The sequence below is a fragment of the Marmota monax genome, unplaced genomic scaffold, assembly GCF_021218885.2.
Source record: "Marmota monax isolate L192 unplaced genomic scaffold, Marmota_monax_Labrador192_F-V1.1 WCK01_AAM20220418_F8-fsc00020, whole genome shotgun sequence".
NCBI classification, from domain to species: domain Eukaryota; kingdom Metazoa; phylum Chordata; class Mammalia; order Rodentia; family Sciuridae; genus Marmota; species Marmota monax.
In genome coordinates, this window is record NW_026692912.1 from 21,511,413 (window position 1) to 21,531,186 (window position 19,774).

At 57.1% G+C, this 19,774-nt stretch overlaps 2 protein-coding genes across 3 annotated transcripts; one reads left to right on the forward strand and one right to left on the reverse strand.

The window, feature by feature from the left end:
• Positions 1 to 1,319: 1,319 nt before the first annotated feature.
• On the forward strand, positions 1,320 to 15,093 carry LOC131424448 (uncharacterized). 2 transcript variants are annotated; one of them, XR_009227458.1, is made up of 2 exons: positions 1,320 to 2,354; positions 4,339 to 6,765. XR_009227458.1 is itself a non-coding variant. In XM_058581835.1 (2 exons), exons 1-2 carry the CDS (start codon positions 1,771 to 1,773, stop codon positions 14,074 to 14,076), a joined length of 741 nt encoding a protein of 246 aa, XP_058437818.1. In that variant the 5' UTR covers positions 1,320 to 1,770; the 3' UTR covers positions 14,077 to 15,093. The 2 variants fall into 2 exon arrangements, 1 of the variants encoding a protein (XP_058437818.1); XM_058581835.1 differs by lacking the exon at positions 4,339 to 6,765 and adding an exon at positions 13,920 to 15,093.
• Positions 15,094 to 15,627: 534 nt separating this feature from the next.
• On the reverse strand, positions 15,628 to 18,365 carry Ier5l (immediate early response 5 like). The gene has a single exon (XM_046451942.2). The coding sequence runs from the start codon at positions 18,151 to 18,153 to the stop codon at positions 16,927 to 16,929; it is 1,227 nt and encodes a 408-aa protein (XP_046307898.1). The 5' UTR covers positions 18,154 to 18,365; the 3' UTR covers positions 15,628 to 16,926.
• Between the last annotated feature and the right edge of the window lie 1,409 nt (positions 18,366 to 19,774).

The following is a 19,774-nucleotide window of genomic DNA, read 5'->3' on the forward strand; positions in this document are numbered from 1 at the left end:
ATCTTCCCCCTGGACCGGCCAGGACTCCAGCCTTAGGCTCCCTGCCCTCCCCTGCTCTCTGTCCCTGTCGCACTGGCCTTCTCTGCATTCCTTAAACTCTGGGTGACTGAATGGTTGACCCTGTTCCCAGAACCCTTTGCCCATTGGGGAGCCCTGGTTATTCTGCAGGGCTCAGCTAAGGCCTCACTTCCTCTGAGAGGCCTCACCTGGCCCTGAGCGTGGCCTTAGCCGTGGCCATGGGGGCTGTAGTTATGCATGCCTGGTGACTTTCTGGGGGAAGGGGAGAGGTGGGCACCTGCTCTTGGCACCTGTCCCACTGCTCCCTGGGAGTGCAGGCCCCTCTTCTGACCATCTGCTGATGTCTCCAGGAAGGTGCCCACATGGCAGATGCTTGGGACACATCTGTGAAGGACCCAGATAGAGTCAGGGGTTCTCCCATGGAAGGATGATGGAGATGAAGGAGAGGGTGAGATCACCTGGAAAGATCCAATAGGAAGAAGTGAGACTGGGCACTTAGCCTGAGACCAGGTGGCCGTGGCTGTCCTGAAGCCTAATGGCCAGCACTGGAGGTGGGGGCCTCAGACAGTGTTCCGAGGGTGCTGGGCTTGTGAGGCAGAGGTGCCCTGGCCTGGGGAAAAGAGGAGGGTGGGTTAGGACAGCAGAGAAGGGGAAGGACACGGCTGCAGAGGAGCAGTAGGGAGGCCAGGGCCAGAGGCTGGCTGCAGCGGCCTCTGGGAAACAGCTCTGTTGTCCAGTGGTTGGGGTGGTCCGAGGCCGGTGGGGCAGTCATACAGTGGACCATCAGGGGGCTTGTTTGTGTTCTTTCTTTCTGGAAAGGTGCAAACGATCCCTGGTTCAACGGGGAGCAGCTGCAAGGATGGTGGGTGAAGTGCAGCCTGTTTTAGTGAAAAACAGACCCACATTCTAGATGTTTCTGCGTCTGTTTGCCCATCTATTGGGTGAAACTGAGAATGTGCTCATTTCTGGGTGGTGGGGCTGTGAGAGTTCTGGGAAATCCTACTGGGTTTTCCTGTTTCCACAGAAGGTCATGAAGACGTTGAACATTGTGAACAAAAGAGGAAAGGCATTTGGGTATTAACTTCACTTTTTGTTTCTTATTTGATTTTCAGATCTTTCCACAATGTTCATGTTACTCTTGTACTAAGGGGAAAAAAGGAAACTAATTAAAAATATTTTCTTCTAAAGTGTACCTGGGAGTTGTGCACCTCTAGGGGAAGGAGGGGGCTGGTCCCTTCAGGCAGGTGGAGGGACATGGAAGCAGTGCTTAGGGACCTCAGGTAAAGGAAGGGGCAGTGACTTCTCAGCAGGTAGTTTGGCCCAGAGACCCTTGGAAGGAGCAGGCTAGGGGAGCTGGGGGGACAGGGTTTGAGAGTCCATCTGATTGGCCTGCAAGAGAGGCAGTGGGTACCTCCAGGGCCTTTGAACCGGGGAGAGGGGAGGGCTAGCAGTTTCCTGATGGGCATCTGCAGCCTCCCTGGCCTGGAAGTGAACTTTGGGGCCCAACTGCTGCTCCTGGGACCCTGACAGACATGGCTTGGGTACAGAACTCTGTCTCCAAGTTGAGGTGCTCTTTTCTCCACCTGTGGCTGGATTGGGCGTGGTGGCAGTGGCAGTTCCATTTTCTTGATGCTGTGGTTCTGCTGAGCATTTCCCTGAGCCCCAGAGAGGGGCAGCGCCCTGGCCGTCGAGCTTGAGCCAGTCTCTTCCCTGCACCAGAGTGCCTGGGACAAGAATCAGCCCTGTGTGACCATGGCCTGGGCTCCACCCTCTCGGAGCCCTGGTCACTTCTCTGCACATGGGGATGACAATCCGGAAGCATGTCATGAAGCAGACTCTGCAGTGCCCCACGTGCCACTGGAGCTGCCCAAGCACTTCCCTCCTGTGGGCAGCCACCACACCCACTTCTGGTCTCAGTGCTCTCCCTCTGCAGCCCCCTCTCTAGCCGGACCTTTGCTGACTCGGGAGGGCCTCTGTGTGGACAAACCCCTTACTCTTATTTGCTTGAGACTAGAATGGGGCTTTTCAAAAGGGACACCTGAAAAGCAGGCACAGCAGGGACTGCGCCTCTCCAGGTGCCTGGAGAGCAGCCCCAGCGGGACTGCAGGCTGGGGGTCCAGGTGGACCGGCTGCGCAGACCTCTGCCTATGGACATTATGGCGACTATGTCCTGGCTATGGGATCCACCAACCCTTCCAGTGCAAGTTGGTAGCCTCTGCAAGGGGGCCTGTGGTGGTCAGGGCATGTCTGAGTTCTGGATTTGGCTGTTGGACTTGCTGCTGTGTGACCTTGACCCATTATAACCTCCCACCCCGGTGTCCTCACTTGTGCATGGGGTAAGTAAACATGGCCTCCGGGTTGGCTGTACAAGCCACTGAGTACCAGGGCCCTGCCGGCACAATCTCATTTAAATTCCGCAGGCCCAGGAGGTGGGCGGGTGGTGGCGGCACAGAGGGGTCAGGACTTCATTGACGAGCGCTGCTCAAACCCGAGCCACCAAATGAGCACAGCCCTGTAACAGTCTCACCTCCATCCTGGGTGCAGTCCCTGAGTGCGAGCCAAGGGTGAAGGAGGAGGCGGATGCTGTCCTTCTCTTGAGAGGGTCAGAGGGACACAAAAGCGTGCAAGAACTGTGACACTATAAGGTAGGGTGAGAGGCCTCCCTGCAGCAGGAACAGAGCCCCCAGCCACGAGGACCCTGTGGGGCTCTGCGGTGTCACAACATCTGGAGCCAAGAGTGCCTGCCCCCTTGCTGGCTGTGGACCCCAGGCCCAGCTCTTTCGGGAGTGCTTCATACCCCACTCGATGCCAGTTTCTGGCCAGTATGTCCTCGTTGGCCACAGGTTTCCTGACCCCTGGGGTTTCTGCAGATCCTGGGAGTCGTTGTTCTATGTGTCCCACCTGCACACTGGGCCAGGAGCCAAGTGCCTGAAAGCCTGTCTCACCTCATCCTCTTCCACAGAAGAGGAAACTGAGGCTCAGGTTGGCCTCTCCCTGGGGCTCAGGCTGAGGCTGTCTTGTGCTGCACCCATTCCTGTGGCTGGAAGCCCCCCTCCTGCTGAGATCCTGGCCCTGGCTGGGGCACCCAGCCCAGCTTCTTTCCAGATGGCAGGTGCCATCTTGCACAAAGAGTGAAGAGGCAGGACAGTGACAGTGGCGCAGTTCTGACGGCACGCATCTCGGCGTGCTGCCTACGGGGCATGCTCCCTTGCCCCCTCATGGAGTCCCCACAACAAGCCGGAGAGTGGCATCATGCCTTGTTTAGGGATGACAAAGGTGGAGCTTGGGGATCTTGGTGGCTGTCCAGGGCCTCCAGCTCGTCCTGGTTTGTCTGACACCAGGCAGGTCCTAAGGGCCACCATGACATGGCACTTCTGGCTGGGCAGGAGGAAGACTTTTCAGCAGTAGTGGGAACTGATTATGGCCAAGTGGGCTCCTGGTCTCCCTAGGCCCAGGCAGCCCATCTCAGTGGACAGGCATTGGGTCCCAAACCAGGGCACTGCCCTTAATTTGTTTTACACCCCTGGGAAGGTTCTGCTGGTCTCCCTCCTGGGCTACACCAGGTCTGTCCACTTGTCCCGTATCTGCACCATGGCCAGCTCGGTCTCAGCCACTGTCAGCTGTCACTGGTTCGCTAGCTGCAGCATTCTCGCTGTTCCCCTGACTGCCCACCATCCCGAGAGTCTGCCTGAGCGGCGGCAGGTGATTCCCTTCAGATCCCTCAAGGAGCCCCTCCAAATACAGAGACTCTGCTACAAGATTTGGCCCCCAGGGCTCCTTCTACTCCCTCCTCTCCCTGTGCCTGTGTCACTCTGCTCTCTGTGGTCCTCCAAGAGGTCAAACTTATTGCTGTTCCAGGGCCTTTGCACCTGCTGGTCCTTCACCTAAGACCACCTGAGCCCCAGGCTGAGATATTATCATCTAGCAGCTCGTTGACTCTGGGTGTCACGTTACCCCTCTCCCCGCTGTGCTGCAGGAGCTCCTCTGGAGAGCCACCATGCAGGACAAAGTCCCACGTCCCCCGCTCTGAGCCTCCCCAGCATGGGCAGCACCCTTGATGGAGACAGGGCAGACCAATGACCTTGGCCTTGGGTGGGCTGAACTGGCAGTGCTTCAGCAACATAGAGGTGGCTCCTGGCACAGCAGGAAGAGTCCAGGCCCCAGTCCTGGCACCCATGTCTCTCCGGGGAAAGTCTGGCCTCCTTGTCTCCCCCTGGACCATTTTTGGTTTGGGCCAGAGCTCATCCCAACCCACAGGAGCAGGCTCCTTCAACAAAAGTTTGCGCAGCACCTCCTATGTGCACAACTTGTACTCTGCAGGTGCTGGGCCAGAGCTGGGAACTGAGGGGATCTGCTGGTGGGATGAAGGAGCAATGCACCCAACGCATCAGCAGTGAGGACATTTGTGAAAAAACAGGATGAGCGTGACAGAGGGGTGTGGCTTGGAGACAAGTGAACAGATCCAGTGGGCTCCAGAGTTAACCACGGAAAGAACCGAGAGGAAATTCCCAGCAGGGGAAGAGCAAGTGCCGAGGCCTTGATGCGGGAACAGCCTTGATGCAGCGGGGAATGCTAGAGGCCATGGCTGGAGGTCGCGGAGTGAGGCCGGAGAGGCAGGGCTGCTGGAGCGGCTCAGAGGGGCCTGGGAGAGCCCTCGGTGCGCATCAGCGGGAGGGGCCACCATCCAACCTAAACACTTCCGAATGCCAGAGAATGGCAAGAAGGAAGAGGGTTGGCGCTTGAGCAAGACCTCGGCTAGTGAGGGCCCCTGCGGGGGTCGGGCAAGGCGGAGAGCAGCCCTGAAAGTAGGCGGGTGGTGACCCCGAAAGGAGAGCAGACCGATGGATTTGCGATGAGCTGGATTTGGGCGTGAGAAATGAGGAGTCAAAAGTTCTGGCCTGAACAGCTTGCTGGGCTGTGGGAGAGATGGTGGCTCTCGGGTTTGGTCTCAGACAGGTGAGCTCTGAGAGGCCAGTGGCTCAAGAGCAGAGGTCAGGTGGGCCTGGGACCCCCACGATGGCGTTTGGAGAGACACCCTGGCTGGACAGCGCTGTCAGAGGATTGAGGGGCCCAGGGGAGCGGGCAGGGAGGGAAAACAGTCGTGCCGAGCCCTGGGTATTCCCAGCTCCGAAGGAAGAGGAGGGCCCTGCAAAGGAGCCTGGGCCCATGGAGCAGCAGAGAGGAGCTCACGAGCTCTCTCCTGCCCGGCCGTGCGCTTTGGGTTTTTTGCTTTCTTTTTTGTTTCAAACTAAGTGTGTGGAGGGAGCACAGTGGAAGTTTGTAACTTGCTGCTCCCTTCCCTCTGGGCACAGGATCCCTCCTAAAAGAACCCACTAGAAGGGGAAGAGGTGGAGCTAATCAGGCACCCTACGCTTAGGGATGGTCACATGCCCAGACCTGGCCATTCAGAGAGCCCTCATCTCCCTGCCCACTGTGATTGGCTCTGGGGAGGGCATGTGACCCTGATTGTGCCAATGATTATTATGCCTGGTACTTCCTGTTGAAGCTGTTGGGAAGCTGCCCCTTCTGCCAGGGCTGGTGAGCTGGGGAGGTGTTTTCCTGGGCATGGCCATGGCTGGGCCAGGTACATGATCCATGGGGTGCACTGCAAAATGAAATTTCAGGGCCCCTTGCTAAAAAGTAAGGAAGAATGACACTTCCATAGTCTCTCTCTCAGCTTGTCCTGGTGTTTTAAATTTTCTATTTATGTCATTCTAAGTAAGGAAAAATTAAAAAGTTGAGTTACTAGCATGAAGCCGGTCGCAGTGGTGCACGCCTATAAGGGAGGCTGAGGCAGGAGGATGGCAAATTCAAAGTCAGCCTCAGTAGTTTAGCAAGGCCCTAAACAACAAGTGTGGGCAGTGGTTAAGTACCTCTGGATTCAATCCCCAGTACCTAAATAAATAAGTAAATAAAAGAAATTGCTAGCATGAATTTTGCCACTCATTTTTATATAGTGCAGTTTGGTTTAAATAAATATGAATATCAATTAAATTCATGTGCAGGTAAAAGGAGTCATTAGTTTGGGGCTGTTCCCAGGAAAGGTGTCACTGTGTGTAACAGATTGTAACTTTAAAAAGCATGTTGTTTTTTTATGAATATAAGAGTGCTTGGGAATTCCTTAAATTTCATGCAATAAACTATTTTTTATAAAATAAATAAACATTTAATATATAAATATCCATCCATATATGGTTGGATGGATATTTTTGTAATATATGTATGTACATATATATACACATATATGAATTCATCTGCAGAATCATCAAAATGAGAGGCTGGGATTGTGGCTCAGAGGCAGAGCGCTCGCCTAACATGCATGAGGCACTGGGTTCGATCCTCAGCACCACATAAGTATAAAATATATTGTGTCCACCTATAAGTAAAAAATAAATATTTAATATTTCGTGGCTTGTCTTGGAGGGTCCCTTGAGCTGACCAGAAGCCAGGCTCGGGCAGGTAGCCACAGCAGGAGGAGAGGACTCTCCCAGCACAAGGGACTCTTCTCCCCTCTGGAGAAGGTTGCCACCAGGAAGCATGTACCCTTCCAGCGCCTTTCACCCCTGCTGTGCCAGCCAGAGGACATGCCCTGTCCCTGGGCCTGACACCTGCTGCTCAGGCCCTCCACCTCCAGGCTGAGGTCTTGAGCTCCAGCACTGCCCCCTTGTCTCAGGCCTCCCTTCTAGCTTGCAGAGAAATAGCCCCCAAGGATGTCAGTACTTGGACAGGGGAGGGGAGAAGCTCTCCCCACACCTAGGTACCGTCTCTGGTTGCTTGCCAGGTCAGCTGTGATGTGGTCAACCCAGGGCGGTGACAGCTGCTACCATACCCTGAAAGCTGCTGGGAACATTTGCTTGAGCCCAAGCCCTCTCTGTGCTTGTGCCCAGGCCCTGGCCAACGCTGGGAGGGCAGGTAAGCGGGCCAGGATGCCAGGGGCAAGCATTTGCCCCAAGGAGGTGGAGGTAACAGGAGACAGGACCACGGGAGCTGAAACTCAAAGCCCCTGGATCATGCTCCTAACGTCCCAGACTTAAAACACAAATTCAAAGATATGGTTGTGTATTTCAACACAGCAACTGCAGAGCATTAAACCCCAAGATGGGGACATCCGGATTCGGGATCTGGTGTGACTGCACTGGTCCTGGCAGGTCTTGTGCATGCCACAGAAAACCTAGGAAGAGGCCAGGGAGAACCGGGAGGTGCCGGGAGACAGCACACCAGCCCTGCCACAGCATGTGCTGTGCCCAAACCAACACACCAGGGATCTCCCAGCTTCCAGCTCACGACCAGACCCCTGGGGCGGAAACCGCAGAGTGTCTGAGGCCTGACCATAGGGTCCTGCAGAGTACAGAGCCAGGCCTGGGTTCCAGACCCAGGTTCCTCCCTTGACTTAAAGTACCTTGGTGCCGTCCAGACACTGGACTGTACTTCACTCAGAGGTCTGGGCGCCCCTCCCCACGTGGCTCCTTCTGGCCTCAGGCCATGGGCTTTATCTTAGGCCCAGATTTTTTCTCAAACAAAGGAAAGCTTTATTCCCCAGTCTTTCCAGTTTCACTCCCCAGGCTGGTTGATGTGGGTGTCAAAGGAGGGGTGTGTGTATAGGGGCTGGGGTACCTGGGGGCTGGAGAGTGAATGGAGAGCAAGAAGGACCTGGGGGTCTTTAAGAAGCATCTGGAGATTGGGGCTGGGAGCGCCTGGGGGTGGGAAAGGGCTTAGGCCACTCCCTGGAATGGACCAATAGTCCATTCATCCACCTGTTCACTCATTGGGCCACTGAACGACATTGTTTAGCAAGTACTGAGTAAACGCTGACTGTCCGGCACAGCCAGGCCCTGAAGACTCCCAGACACCTTGCTGGGGACTAGCCTTTTTATTAATTTATTTTTAACTTTTTGGTATTAGGGATTGAACCCAGGGGCACTCTACCACTGAGCTACACCCTCAGCCCTTTTTATTTTATTTTTTATATTGAGACAGCATCTCATTAAGTTGTCAGGGCTATTCTCAAATTTGTGATCCTTCTGCCTCAGTTTCCTGAGTCACTGGGATTACGGGTGTGCACCACCACACCCAGGTTATTTTGGCGGGGGGCTACCAGAGATTGAACTTGGGCACTCGACCACTGAGCCCCATCCCGAGCCCTATTTTGTATTTTATTTAGAGACAGGGTCTCGCTGAGTTGCTTAGTGCCTCGCTTTTGCTGAGGCTGGCTTTGAACTTGTGATCTTCCTGCCTCATCCTCCCGAGCCGCTGGGATTACAGGCGTGCACCACCGTACCCAAGTTGTTATTTGTTGAGAGCCACGGCCAGGTCAAGATGGTGCCTGGCATTTTGCCAGAAGGGGCGGCTCCTGCTGCCTTGGGTGCCCGCTACTTTTGAGTTCTCACGGAGTTCCCGTTGAGTTCGCGTGGTTTGGGGAATAAAGTAGTTCCTGTTTTGAACCTACAAGTGGCTCGTGACCTCCCGGTTATTTTGTGCCCAGCCAGACTGCGGCAGTTATTATTATTATTTTTTTAAGTAAATAACTGAGGATTGAACCCAGGGGCACTGTACCACTGAGGTACATTTCCAGCCTCTTTAAAAAAAAATTTTTTTTTGAGTTAGGTTTTACCAGGTTGCCCAGGCTGGCCTTGAACTTGTGACCCTCCTTACAGCTCTTATTATTGGGGGCACTTAACTGTGTGCCATCTGCCCTTGGAAGCTCACTGCACAGGCAGGAGCTCTCGGGCCTGTCCTTATTTGCAGAACTTATTGGCAGGAGCTGGTTGCCATGGCGCACACCTATCTATAATCCCAGCTAGCCTGGAGGCTGAGGCTGGAGGATGGCAAGTTCAAGGCCAGCTTGGGCAACTTAATGAGACCCCGCGTCAAAATCAAAATGAAAATGACAAAGGAGGTGCAGTAGCTCAGTGGTAGAGCACCCTCGACTCAATCCTTAGTACTGGGGGAAGAAGGAGCTGCAGTCAGTCACCTAGAACGTGGCAGAGAACGTCCAGGCTCGGTGGGTGTGGCTGGGAGGCTGAGTCTGGACCACCAGCTGGGGCTTTGGACAGGCACTGGGGTGGGGGGGGGCCTGCTGTCCCCAACCATTCACCTGCTGTTGAGCCACTTGGAGAAAGGCACACCTTCTCCACCTTGCTCTGCCTGGGACACTTTCCTCCTCCCTCTTTGCTGAGGGTCCCTTGGAGAGGCTGTCCATGGGGCTCAGCCCACTGGGACTAGCAACATCGCTCCGGTTGGCTGGTCTGCAGCCTCAGCCTGCCAGGCACAACCAGGAAAACTGGTCGGGGCAGCTGCCTTGTCCCCACCCTGCCCCTCGGCACCTCCCTCCCCCAACCTGGGAAAGGAAGGAAGAGCCGGAGCCGCCTCCAGCTGCCGCCGCCTCTTGAGAGCGTGTTGGGCGTCAGGCTGCTCAGGCCCCTTCCCAGGCCACCACTGAGTCACCCAGCGCTCTCCCAGGAGACCGAGTCTCAGAAACCTCAATCCCACAGCCCCTCGCTGTGGTCCTGGGGGGAAGCTGGGACCCAAATCCCTGTCTGTCCAGGGCCCCAGTTGAATGCTCACCCTCTGTGCTTAGGAAACACCTCCCACAGTGACAGGGCTGGACCCATCCCTGCCTTCCTCTCTGTCCTGTCTCTGCCCCCCCTCTTCCTTCTGCCGGGAAGGTGCTTTGGTTGCTGTTTGTTCTACTGGTGTGATAGAGGTCTCGGGTGCTCATTGACATGCACTTCAGCCTTCCTCCCAGTCCCCTTGCAGCTAGGCAGGGGCCAATGAGCTGCGAGTGTAAGTGAGGAGAATCATTTTCAGACCGAGGCCATAAAGAGCCCTTGCAGGACCTAGCTCTCACTCTCTACCACGAAGGTGGTGTTGAGATAGGAGCAGCCAGAATTGCTGAGTCACTGCATGGAAGGCCAGAGCATGGACTTTGCATAGTCAAGAAATGAATCTTTGAGGGGGTAGCTCCAGGGTAGAGCACTTGCCTAACACACGCAAGGGCCTAGGTTCAATCCCCAGCACTGTACAAAGAAAAAGAAAAGAATTCATTGTTGAATTAATTCTCTGAGAATAAGGATTAATTTGTTACTGCAGCATGACCTGTTCCATACTGACTCATTTAGGTCTCAGCTAAAATGCCAGCTACTATAATCACCAAATCCAAAGTTATCCCACCCCCTCCCCTGGCCCTGATTTTATTTTTCTGTATCACTTTTCTAATTGTTCCTTGGTTCACTTTTTTTTTTTTTTAAGTACTGGGGATCAAATCCAGGGCTGCAAACATGCTAGGCAAGTGATCTATCATTGAACTACATTGAACCTCTTTTAAAATGTACTTTTAAAAAAATTTTGTTGTTGTTGTTTAAATTTTGAAACAGGGTCCCACTAAGTTGCCCCAGCTGGCCTTGAACTTGTGATCCTCCTCCCTCAGCCTCCTAAGTCCCTGAGATCACAGACATGGGCCACCATGCCCAGCTGGTTTACTTGGTTACTGTCTGCCTCCCTTACTAGAGTGTAAACTCCATGAGGTCAGAGCCCTTTGTGTGTCTGTGTCCTTTATGCCCAGCACAATGCTGGACATGTTTAAGCATGCAAGACATATTTGAATGAATGAGTGTTTATTGAATGCATGAGTGGGAGGCAGATGTCCGTGCTTGAAGGTAGCTGCAGAATTTGGTATTCAATCGGCACTTAATCTGCTTGGACGAAAAGGCTCAGGTCATTAGAAGGCTGGAAGCCATGGTTGCATTTCTGAGTTCCAAAGCATCCAAGTTGATTCAGGGCCTTACCTCTCCTCTCATGCAGCTTTACAGAGGAGAGAATGTGGGCTTGCTCAGGGGGTGACTCATCTCAGGTCACTAGGTGAGTCTTCGGCTGAGCCGGAACCTGCCTTCGGTCTCTGGCTGCCTGGTTCATGGCTGTTCTATGGAGTTTCACGTCTTCCTTTTTAGCTTCTGCCCAAGCTGCTGAAAAGATCTCCCTGGCACATTTACCTCTTCTGCACCACCTCGCCAGGTAATCTAGCAGCTCTAAGCAAACTGCCCTGCGATGATTGATGGGTAGGACTGTGGAGCTGGGACGTTGGTCAGCCGTAAGGATGAGCAGGCTCCCTCCAGAAGGCCCTGCCACAGCCCTTGGAGAAGGGCTGGTGCTTTGTCTTGTTGCTTTGTGTGAGGATGGGTTTTAATATGCTGAGGATCAAACAGGCCTCACACATGCTGGGCGAGCCCCTGGCCACCAGCTACACCCCAGCCCAGGCCTGTGTTTTTGTCTGCCACTTCTTTTAACAAGAACAGGATGCAGGGCTGGGGTGTAGTTCAATGTCAGAGCACTTGCCTGGCACGTGCAAGGCCCAGCCCCTGGAATAAACCACAGTGACCAGAGAGCCGGTGCAGGATAGTCATCTCGAATCACACCACCGAGGAATGCCATTCCAACACTGTGAGTCTTTTTCATCTGAACATGTAAATAGATGGTGTTACCTGACCCCAGAGGTCCCCAGGTCCCAACCAGCTGGGGATTAAAGGTGGCCATGTTGGCTTGTATGGCCCTGTCCCCTCCACCCTGCTGGCTGGTGCCTGGCTTCCCCTCAAAGCCTATCCCAGGTCCATCTGAAAGTCCCCAGAGGAGCCACCTATGAGGTACCAGCCACATTCTTCCACTCTGACCTCCATGGATGTCCCCTGCTCTAAGTCCCCTGAGGGTGGCTCCTGCTGAGATCCCTGTGGTGAGCCTGCTGGAAAACTTAGTCCCCTGCCCTGGGGGCTTCACCCGCCTTCCCCTGGGTGGCAAACCTGGAGGCAGCAGGTGTCCAGGTGTGGAGCAAGGAGAAGCTTCCTTCCAGAGCTGCGGCACCGTTCAGGGCCTGAGGCAGCCCTCTGTCTCCCCAAGTCCTTGGCTTGCAGCTTCTGGAGGACATCCCTGCTCTGTCACCTGGTACCATTCTTTTCTGAGAGGGTGAGCCAACTGCCCCTCAGCCTGGTCATAGGTTTGGGATGGGACCTAGGTTTGGGACACAGTCTTTTTTCTCGGATTTTCTGAGTTAGCAATTGGGGAAGAAAACAGTCTCTCTTGGGCGGTAAATTGTGAGGTAGGAGGCCAGAGCTGCTTCCCACGGCTATATAGAGAAGCTGGTCTGCAGGAAGAGTGGGGAGCTCAAGTTCAGAGAAGAAAGTCACAGGAGACTGAGAGAGAGCATTCTCCAGAAGATTTGTGCCTGGATCCAGCTGTGCCTGAAGCCAGGTGCACACCTGCCCATTGTACGGTTTAATGCATGAGCCAAGAAATTCCCCCCTTTTGCCTAGGCTCATGCCAGTCACGCTGCTGTCCCCTTCCACACGGGAGTCTTGATGGACACAGAAATGGGCATGGGGCAGCGTACAGACACCACTGCCCTGTGTCTCTCTATCCCTTGTCCCTGGAATTTGGAGCCTGAAACATTAAGGGGTGCTGCACTGCTCTCAACCTGCTAGTTCAGGCATGACCAGATCCCAGAATCTAGCCTAGGCTCAGCTGGCAATTCTCAAAATGACCATTTAAATAACATCAGGGCCATTTGCCAGCTTGTACCATAAGGTTTCAGATTCTTCCCGACTAGACTGTGAGCCCCACCAGGTAGAGGCTGGGCTCTTAGTGGTGTGATCTTGGGCAAATTCTCTTATTTCTAAAATATGGATGCTAACTACCTCCGAGGGTCACGGGGTAAATTAAATGAACTAATGCATGCAGAGGCACTTGCTGCTCTTAGTCACTGTTCATGGTGGACAGTTAGTGTATTGCATGGGCTGGGCACCAAGCCGACACTCTGTAAATGTGTCCAAGACACAGCTCCTGGTGTGTCTGCACTGTGCCAGAGGGACACAAGCACACACACACACACACACACACACACCCAAGGCTCAGGTCTCAGTGCCAGTGGCCATTCTGGGATCCTAGGGCATCCCCAGCCCCTGGCTTCTCTGGAGGCAGCCTGCAGTATTTCAAGGCACTGGGCTGTCATCCCAGCAGCTCCGCGTTGCTGGGAGTGCAGTTTAGACTGAGCCCTGAACCATGAATCAAGGGCAGCAGGCCCTGTGGTGTCCTAGGAGCTGGAAAGCGTGGAGGGGGAGCTGGTCAACCTGAGAGAACAAGGGGCTTCTCTGGAAGCTCCCCCTCCACATTCCCGGGAGCCTCCAGCCTCTTCCAATCCCCCAGCTCCCCAGCAGCACTCCAAGTCCTGCCTGCGGGCTCTCGTGGGGTCCAGCTGGTCTCTTTGCTGGAGGAAGAAGGGCTTGTCTGTGGACCTGGTTGGATTTCTGGGTTTTCTGTCTGCCTGAGCCCAGCACTTTCAGAGGATGCCACGGCCTGACAGCACCATCCATGCTCAGCCCCTCCCAGAGCCAGTGTTTCTGTGTGCTATGCTTGGGAGCTTTAGTCTCTCTGGATGTTCAAGGCTCGCATGTTGCATGCTGTGCCGGCGGCCCTAGGGGTCTCGAGTGGGTGAGGAGAATGCTTGGAGCATGGTGTGTTGGAGACAGTGCGCTCGGCCAGCTCCAGCTGTGGGTGCGGAGCCCAGCACAGTATCAGGGCTGTGCAGAGCGCTGCTTGTGTGGAATGTCTTAGCGCGCTGGTAGGTTGCCAAGGGGCTTGTTTTGGGTCACGCATTATGTTCAGGGCATTAACCCTTTGGGTGACTACCCAAGGTCCCTGGGCTCTAGGAAGATAAAAGGGGAGAACACCTCTCTTGGGGGGCTCGCAGCACTCCACACCCAGCTTCAGGTTTCCCTAGATCCAATGTGCCCAGCGTGTTTAAGCTGAAGCTCAAAAAACCTGGTGGGGAGGTGGTTGGCAGGAGCACCCTAATCTGGTGTTCTGCGGATTTCAAGGCTCCTGTGTCGCATCCCATCACTGACACTTCTTTGCCATAGGGATCCCAGGGCCGGTGCGGAGTTCCCAAGCCGCACGGCTTTCTGTGCCCAGCACCGCGCTCTCAACAAAGGCGACCGACCACGTGCCCTTCTCATCGCGGACCTGGAGTGGGAACAGAAGCGGCTTCCGGCCCCGGCTTTCGCCCGGGCTGGGTGAAGAAGCTGTGCGGCGCCCGGGTGCAGCGCGGAGCAACCCCCAGCAGCCCCGCCGCCCCCGGCTGTGCCTCGCCCACTCCCATCCGCAACCGCTGCAGCGCCCTCGAAGCGGCGCTAGGGGGAGCTCTGGCAACTGGCTTGGTGGATTGAATCAAAATCGTGCATCCAACAGCTATTTCCTTGGACTTGCAGGGGGAAAATGGGGAGGGGTGAAGACGCACTGTTCCCCCTCCTCAGCAGCTTCAGACTCCTCCCGTGGGAGGCCGAGGAAACAGCCCTGGGGTGTGTGTGTGTGTGTGTGTGTGTGTGTGTGTGTGAAGGTGCCTTTCCTCCCAGTAACTCACGCCTCCAGAGCCTCCCTCTTTCCCTCCACCCGTGTCACGGACCTTCACTGCCCCCTGCGTTCTAGAGAGTGTCCCCGAGAACTTCGCCTCGATCGACCCCGGGATCCAGAGCCGAGCCTTCCCCCGAGACTGGATTGTGTTCGCCTCTCGGAGTCTGGGCTGGGCTGTCTTGGCAGCAGCCCCTCCTCTCGCTGCGGGAGGCGTGAAGGCTGGGTGGGGGGCGCGAGCCGTCCTGCCGGTGGCTGGGAGGCTTGTGCAGGAAAGGGGAGCGCGGGGGCGAGCCAGCGAGGGCTTTGGGGAGACACCGACAGAGGCACTATCAAACAGCAAGCAGGCTGCTGCTTTGCTTATTACCACCCGCCCCCCCGCCCCGTCCTGGTCTTTCTTGCCTATCCCCTCTTTGCAAAGCTGGAACCACCCCGCGAGCCCCCAGGCCTGAGCCGCGGTTCCAGATGTGAATTTGGTTCCAGTGGGGAGAACGCGAGCTTCCTCCGGGCCTTGGCACATTCTCCCACTCTGAGGTCATTCCGTAGGTGGTCAGAGGGGAGCGCGCGCCTGGAGCCTTCCTGCCTCCATCCACTGGGGAGGGAAGAGAGGCGGGAGGAAAGGAGAGGAGAAGGAGAGGGGAGGGGCGCGAGGAGGGAGGGAGACGCCGCCAGCACACCACCAAGTGGCACCGAGCAGTGATAACAAACTCAACTTAAAAAAAAAAAAAAAAAGGAAAAAAGAAAAGGAAAAAAACTTCCCAAGTTGCAGCCGAGACATGCGGACGTGCGGGCGGAGGCGCGGGGTGGGGATTGTGGGTGGCCCAGAAGCCCCTCGGCGTCCCTCCACTGCGGAAAGCTCAGACTTGAGGCCGACTAGGCCCTTCACCCGTGGCTACGCAGGGGACCGGCTGGAGGCTGGCTAGGTTTCCTGCAGAAGACCTCGGGGCGGCCGGTTCCCATCGGGGACAGGACCCGCGGGCGAGGGGGTGGGCAGGAGGCGCGCGGCACCGGCTTCATTCCCCCAATAACACCACTCCTCTCCCCCTTCCCGCTCCCACCCCCAGCCCTGCGGATGTGGGCAGATCCCGCCCGCCCAGGCCCTGGAGAGCTGGGGTTTGCCTGTGTGTGTGTGTGTGTGTGTGTGTGTGTGTGTGTTTCCCACCTCCCTCTATCCTCCCTGCTGACCCCAGGCCCATACGAAAACAAGGCACCACCATACTCTACAGTCGACTTTTTATTAAGATTATAAATTTAAACAAATAATCTGAACAGTTTTATCCGGTGATATACAATTCAGTATGCACAAAAATACAGAAGGACGAGGGAGAAGGGCCGAGAAAGGGAGGGTTGGCGACTTGTTTTGGAGTCCGCATGATGCTGATGGCAGAGAACCAGAGGGGCTGCAGAAGAACCCCACCTTTTTACAACAAAAGGATTTTAAATTAAACAAAATCTATCGAGCTGAAGACACAAGACAGGGTTCTCACAGGCTCGAACAATGCTGGTTTCATGAAATGCAACCTAAGACTGAACCAGGACAGTGCAACTTAGCAGCACACACACAAACACCACAGCTGACCAGGAACTTAGTGAAAAGTCTCCAACGCAGTCGGCGGTCCCGGCCCCTCCCTCCCCTGGGGCCGCCCGGGATCCAGGTGAAGAAATCGACTTCCTTTTTTGTTTAGTGAGGACCGCAATGCTGGGCATGATGGGAAATGTAGTCCGCCGTGCTCGCCCCCCACCCCTTCCCCAAACAGTGTTCAAGAGTGTTGGGGTGTCCGGCGCCACCCCCGAGTCCAGGAGACGGGTGGAGGAGGGGAGAAGAACAGAGCCAGAGGGGCGGGGAGAGGAGGGGCTCAAGACACCCGCCCCGGGAAGAAAAGAAAAAAAAAAAGTTGAAGTGTTTTCATTTCTGCCTTCTCATTTTGAGAACTTTGGAGGCCGCCCCCAGAGAGGAAATGTGACCCAAACGTCCCTTTTGGAGATTGAATTTGCCTTTGTTTTTTGCTCAGGATTTCACAAGACCCTTTCCTCACGCCACGGAGGAACTCAGGAGAGCGGAACGTCGGGCTTCCCGGGTCTGACAACTGATTGGAATCAGCGTCCCCGGCTCCGCACCTTCCTGCGCCGCAACCCCGGCGCGCCCCTGCGGCCCGGGCGCCCTGCCTCGCCCCCGGCTGCCCGGCACCTCCTCCGGGCAGCAGCCCTCCCTCACGTGGCAGGCTCCTTGCTAAACACCACTGCAATCACTACAATAAAAAGAAGGGGGAAAAAGAGTAGGAGAAACACAAAGCATACTTAAATAGGCGCTTTTCTCTCTGCAAAAATAAAGTCCAAGAATTTAGATTTCTTTTTTTTTTATTTTACAATTTATAAAACATCAGCTGCCTCCCCCTGGTCGCCCCCAGCTCAGCCCCGAGTGGCCAGGCGCCCGCTCGCTCCCTCCTCTCGCCCCTTGGCCGAGTCTTTGTCTGGCCCCAGCCCCGCGGGGCCCCCGGGTCCCCGTGCCCTCCGGGGTCCCTAGAAGGCGACAATGGCTCGAGTCCAGGCGCCGAGACTAGCGAGCGCCTGCTTGGCGCACAGCTGCCCGTTGAGCGGCGGCGGCTGCTCGGAGGAGTCCGGCTGTCGGCTCACCAGCCCGGAGAAGCCCGAGCCAAAGATGGAGATCAAGTTTGAGATGTTGGACGCGTCCGGGGACGAGTCCGGACAGAAGTCCTCGAAGCGGGGGCGCTTGCAGGGGGCGAACGCAGCGACCCCGGGGGGCTCGGCCCCCAGGTCGCCCGCGTCCTCCTCGTCGTCGTCCTCTTCCTCCTGGCCAGGGTAATACTTGCGCTTGCAGCCCGCGGCGGACGCCAGGCCCGGTCCCGGAGCGCCCTGGCCACAGCAGGGGCAGTGGGCGGAGGCGCAGCAGTCCTGGTGCAAGTAGCCGTTTTCCACCGTGGTCACCACGTGAGTGTCCAGGTCCAGCACGGTGGTCTGGCTACTGCAGTGCACGCCGAAGTCCGAGGGGGCCGGGTACGCGCCCCGGTAGAAGCCAGGGGAAGAGGCGGGGGCCGGAGAGGCTGGTGGGGAGGCGGCGGCGGCGGCGGCCGGAGGGGCCGCCCCCGGGGGCGCGGAGGACGCAGAGCAGGCGGCTGAGGCGCGAGGGTCCCGCGGGCAGAGGGCGGCGGGCGCAGGCGGCGGTAGCGGCAGCGGCGCAGGACCCGGCTGCAGCGGCTCCAAGGGCTGCCCGCGGTGGGGCGCGCCGTGCGGCGGCTGGAGCGCCGCGCACCCGGGCAGCTCCGAGAGCGCCCCCGCGCCGCCCGCGGGCGCCCCGGCCGCCGCCGCCGCGCAGCCCCTGGGCGCTGGGTGCTGGTGCTGGTGCAGCTGCTGCTGGAGGTGCAGCTGGTGGAGCTGGTGGAGCTGGTGCAGCTGGTGCCGGGCGACCGGCTCACGCGCCTCCGCGTCCCCGCCGCCGCCAAGTTGGAGCGAGCCGAAGTCGGCCGCGCTGGCCGGCATGCCCGGCGCTGCGTACGCGAGGTGCTGGTGCTGGTGGTGGGGCGGCTGCTGCTGTTGCTGCTGCTGCTGCTGCTGGCGCCGGTAAAGCTCGGCGTAGCGCTCGCTCAGGTAGAGCTGGCGCGCGTTGCGGAGCACGTAGGACACCAGGAGGTTCTTGTGCAGCTTGATGCCGCCGCGCTGGGTCCGGGAGCTGTGGATCTTGCGCAGGGAGATGCTGATTAGGCTCTGGGCGTCCAGGGCGCACTCCATGCTCCCGTGGAGACGGCGGCGGCAAAGCAGCTGCCGCCGCTGCTGCTAATGCTGCTGCTGTTTCTGTCTCAAGAAGGTCGCCCGGGCGCGCCGGGCAGGGGAACGGAGCCCAGGTCAGCGGGTCGGCTGCGCTCCGAAAGGAGCCACCACCATGCGCTGCGCGCCACCCGCGGGCTCGCGCTCCCCAGACGGCGCCAAAGCAATGAGCCTCTGCCGGCCCCGGCCCCAGCTATTTAGCTGAGCACCCGAGCCCCGCCTCACACCTGATGAGCCAATAGAAGTGCTCAGAGCCTCCCGAGTGACAGGCGCTGCCCGCCCCGGGGCCACTCGGCTGGCCAATAAGACCAAGGCGGTTCCTTTGTGCTATTCAAATACCGAACGGACCCCGGGCCTCCAACGCCGCCGCTGCCTCGAATGTTCTCCTGGGGCCGCCGCACCGCGCGGGACTCGGAGCCGCCGGGGTTGCGGTCTGCAACATGCGTCGCTTCGCAGCGGCCACGGCCACGCAGGAGCCCGCAGCTTCCTTCAGCCTAGCTTTCTGGTGCTGGGGGTCGTTCATCTATCTGAGTGCAGCGACCATGGCTCCTCCTCCTTCCGCACGGTTGGGCCTCACCTGCGGCAGGTGCGCGCGGCTCCCCAACTGACCGGCACTGGGCGCCTTCTCTTTTTCACCTGCCCGCCCCCGGGTGACCAGGGGAAGCCAAGGTCTCTGCAAGAGGCTTGTGGGGCCGCTGCTTGATACTGGGGGCCCCTCGAGGGAGAGAGGTTTGGAGGTATCTTTCACCGCAGAGAATGACTTCCTGACTCTTTGGGCCCAGGGCTTTGGGAATGCTCGCGCAATGCCCAGCCACCTCGGAAACCCAAGGATGGTGAAGTTTGATCTCGGATGGAGAAGCACCCAGGCCCGCCCAGGGAGCTGAGGACCTGCCTGCGGCCGAGGGCCCAGGTTCTGAGAGGACCCTGAGCTTCCTAACCACCAGTTCTATACCGCTTCTCTTCTGGTCTAACTAATGACAATAGGGACAATTCTTATGTGCCTTCTACGGAGCAGGCCCTTTCCAGAAAGGCCTTTATTGTTGAGGAGGGGCCTGAGGTTGGAGGTGTGAAATGACTTGGGAGGCACCCAGTTCCTGGGGACAGAGCTAAGACAGGGACCAGGACCCTGAGCTCCAGACCCTCATGTGTCCCCAAGGCAGAGGAGCTCATGACAAGTTTTGGGGACTGTTTTCCTTCATATCCTGAGCTATCCATGGTCCACCATCTCCCAGCTGGGGTCAGCGACAGAGAAGAGAGGGACAGGGCAGCGGGTTCTGGCGGCTCTAGGCCTGAGGGGCAGTGGGGTGACTGGTGCCAGATCCGGGCTGCACGGCAGCTCCTGAGGCTCTCTCCTTACCTGAGCAGGGGTCCAGAAGTGGGTGAACTGGGTCCTCAGAGACCAGGAGAGATAAGAAGGACCTGTCCTGAGAGAGGTTGGGGCTGGGGTAGGGGAGGCCACTTCCTGTTGTTTCACATCCTACTTGGGGTTCTTCTGAATCTCTTTGTTCCTTGGACCTTCCTCAGTACATTCTTTGTCCCTAGGTGAGAGTCAAGAGACCCAGCCAGCCCATCCTGCAGTCTCGGG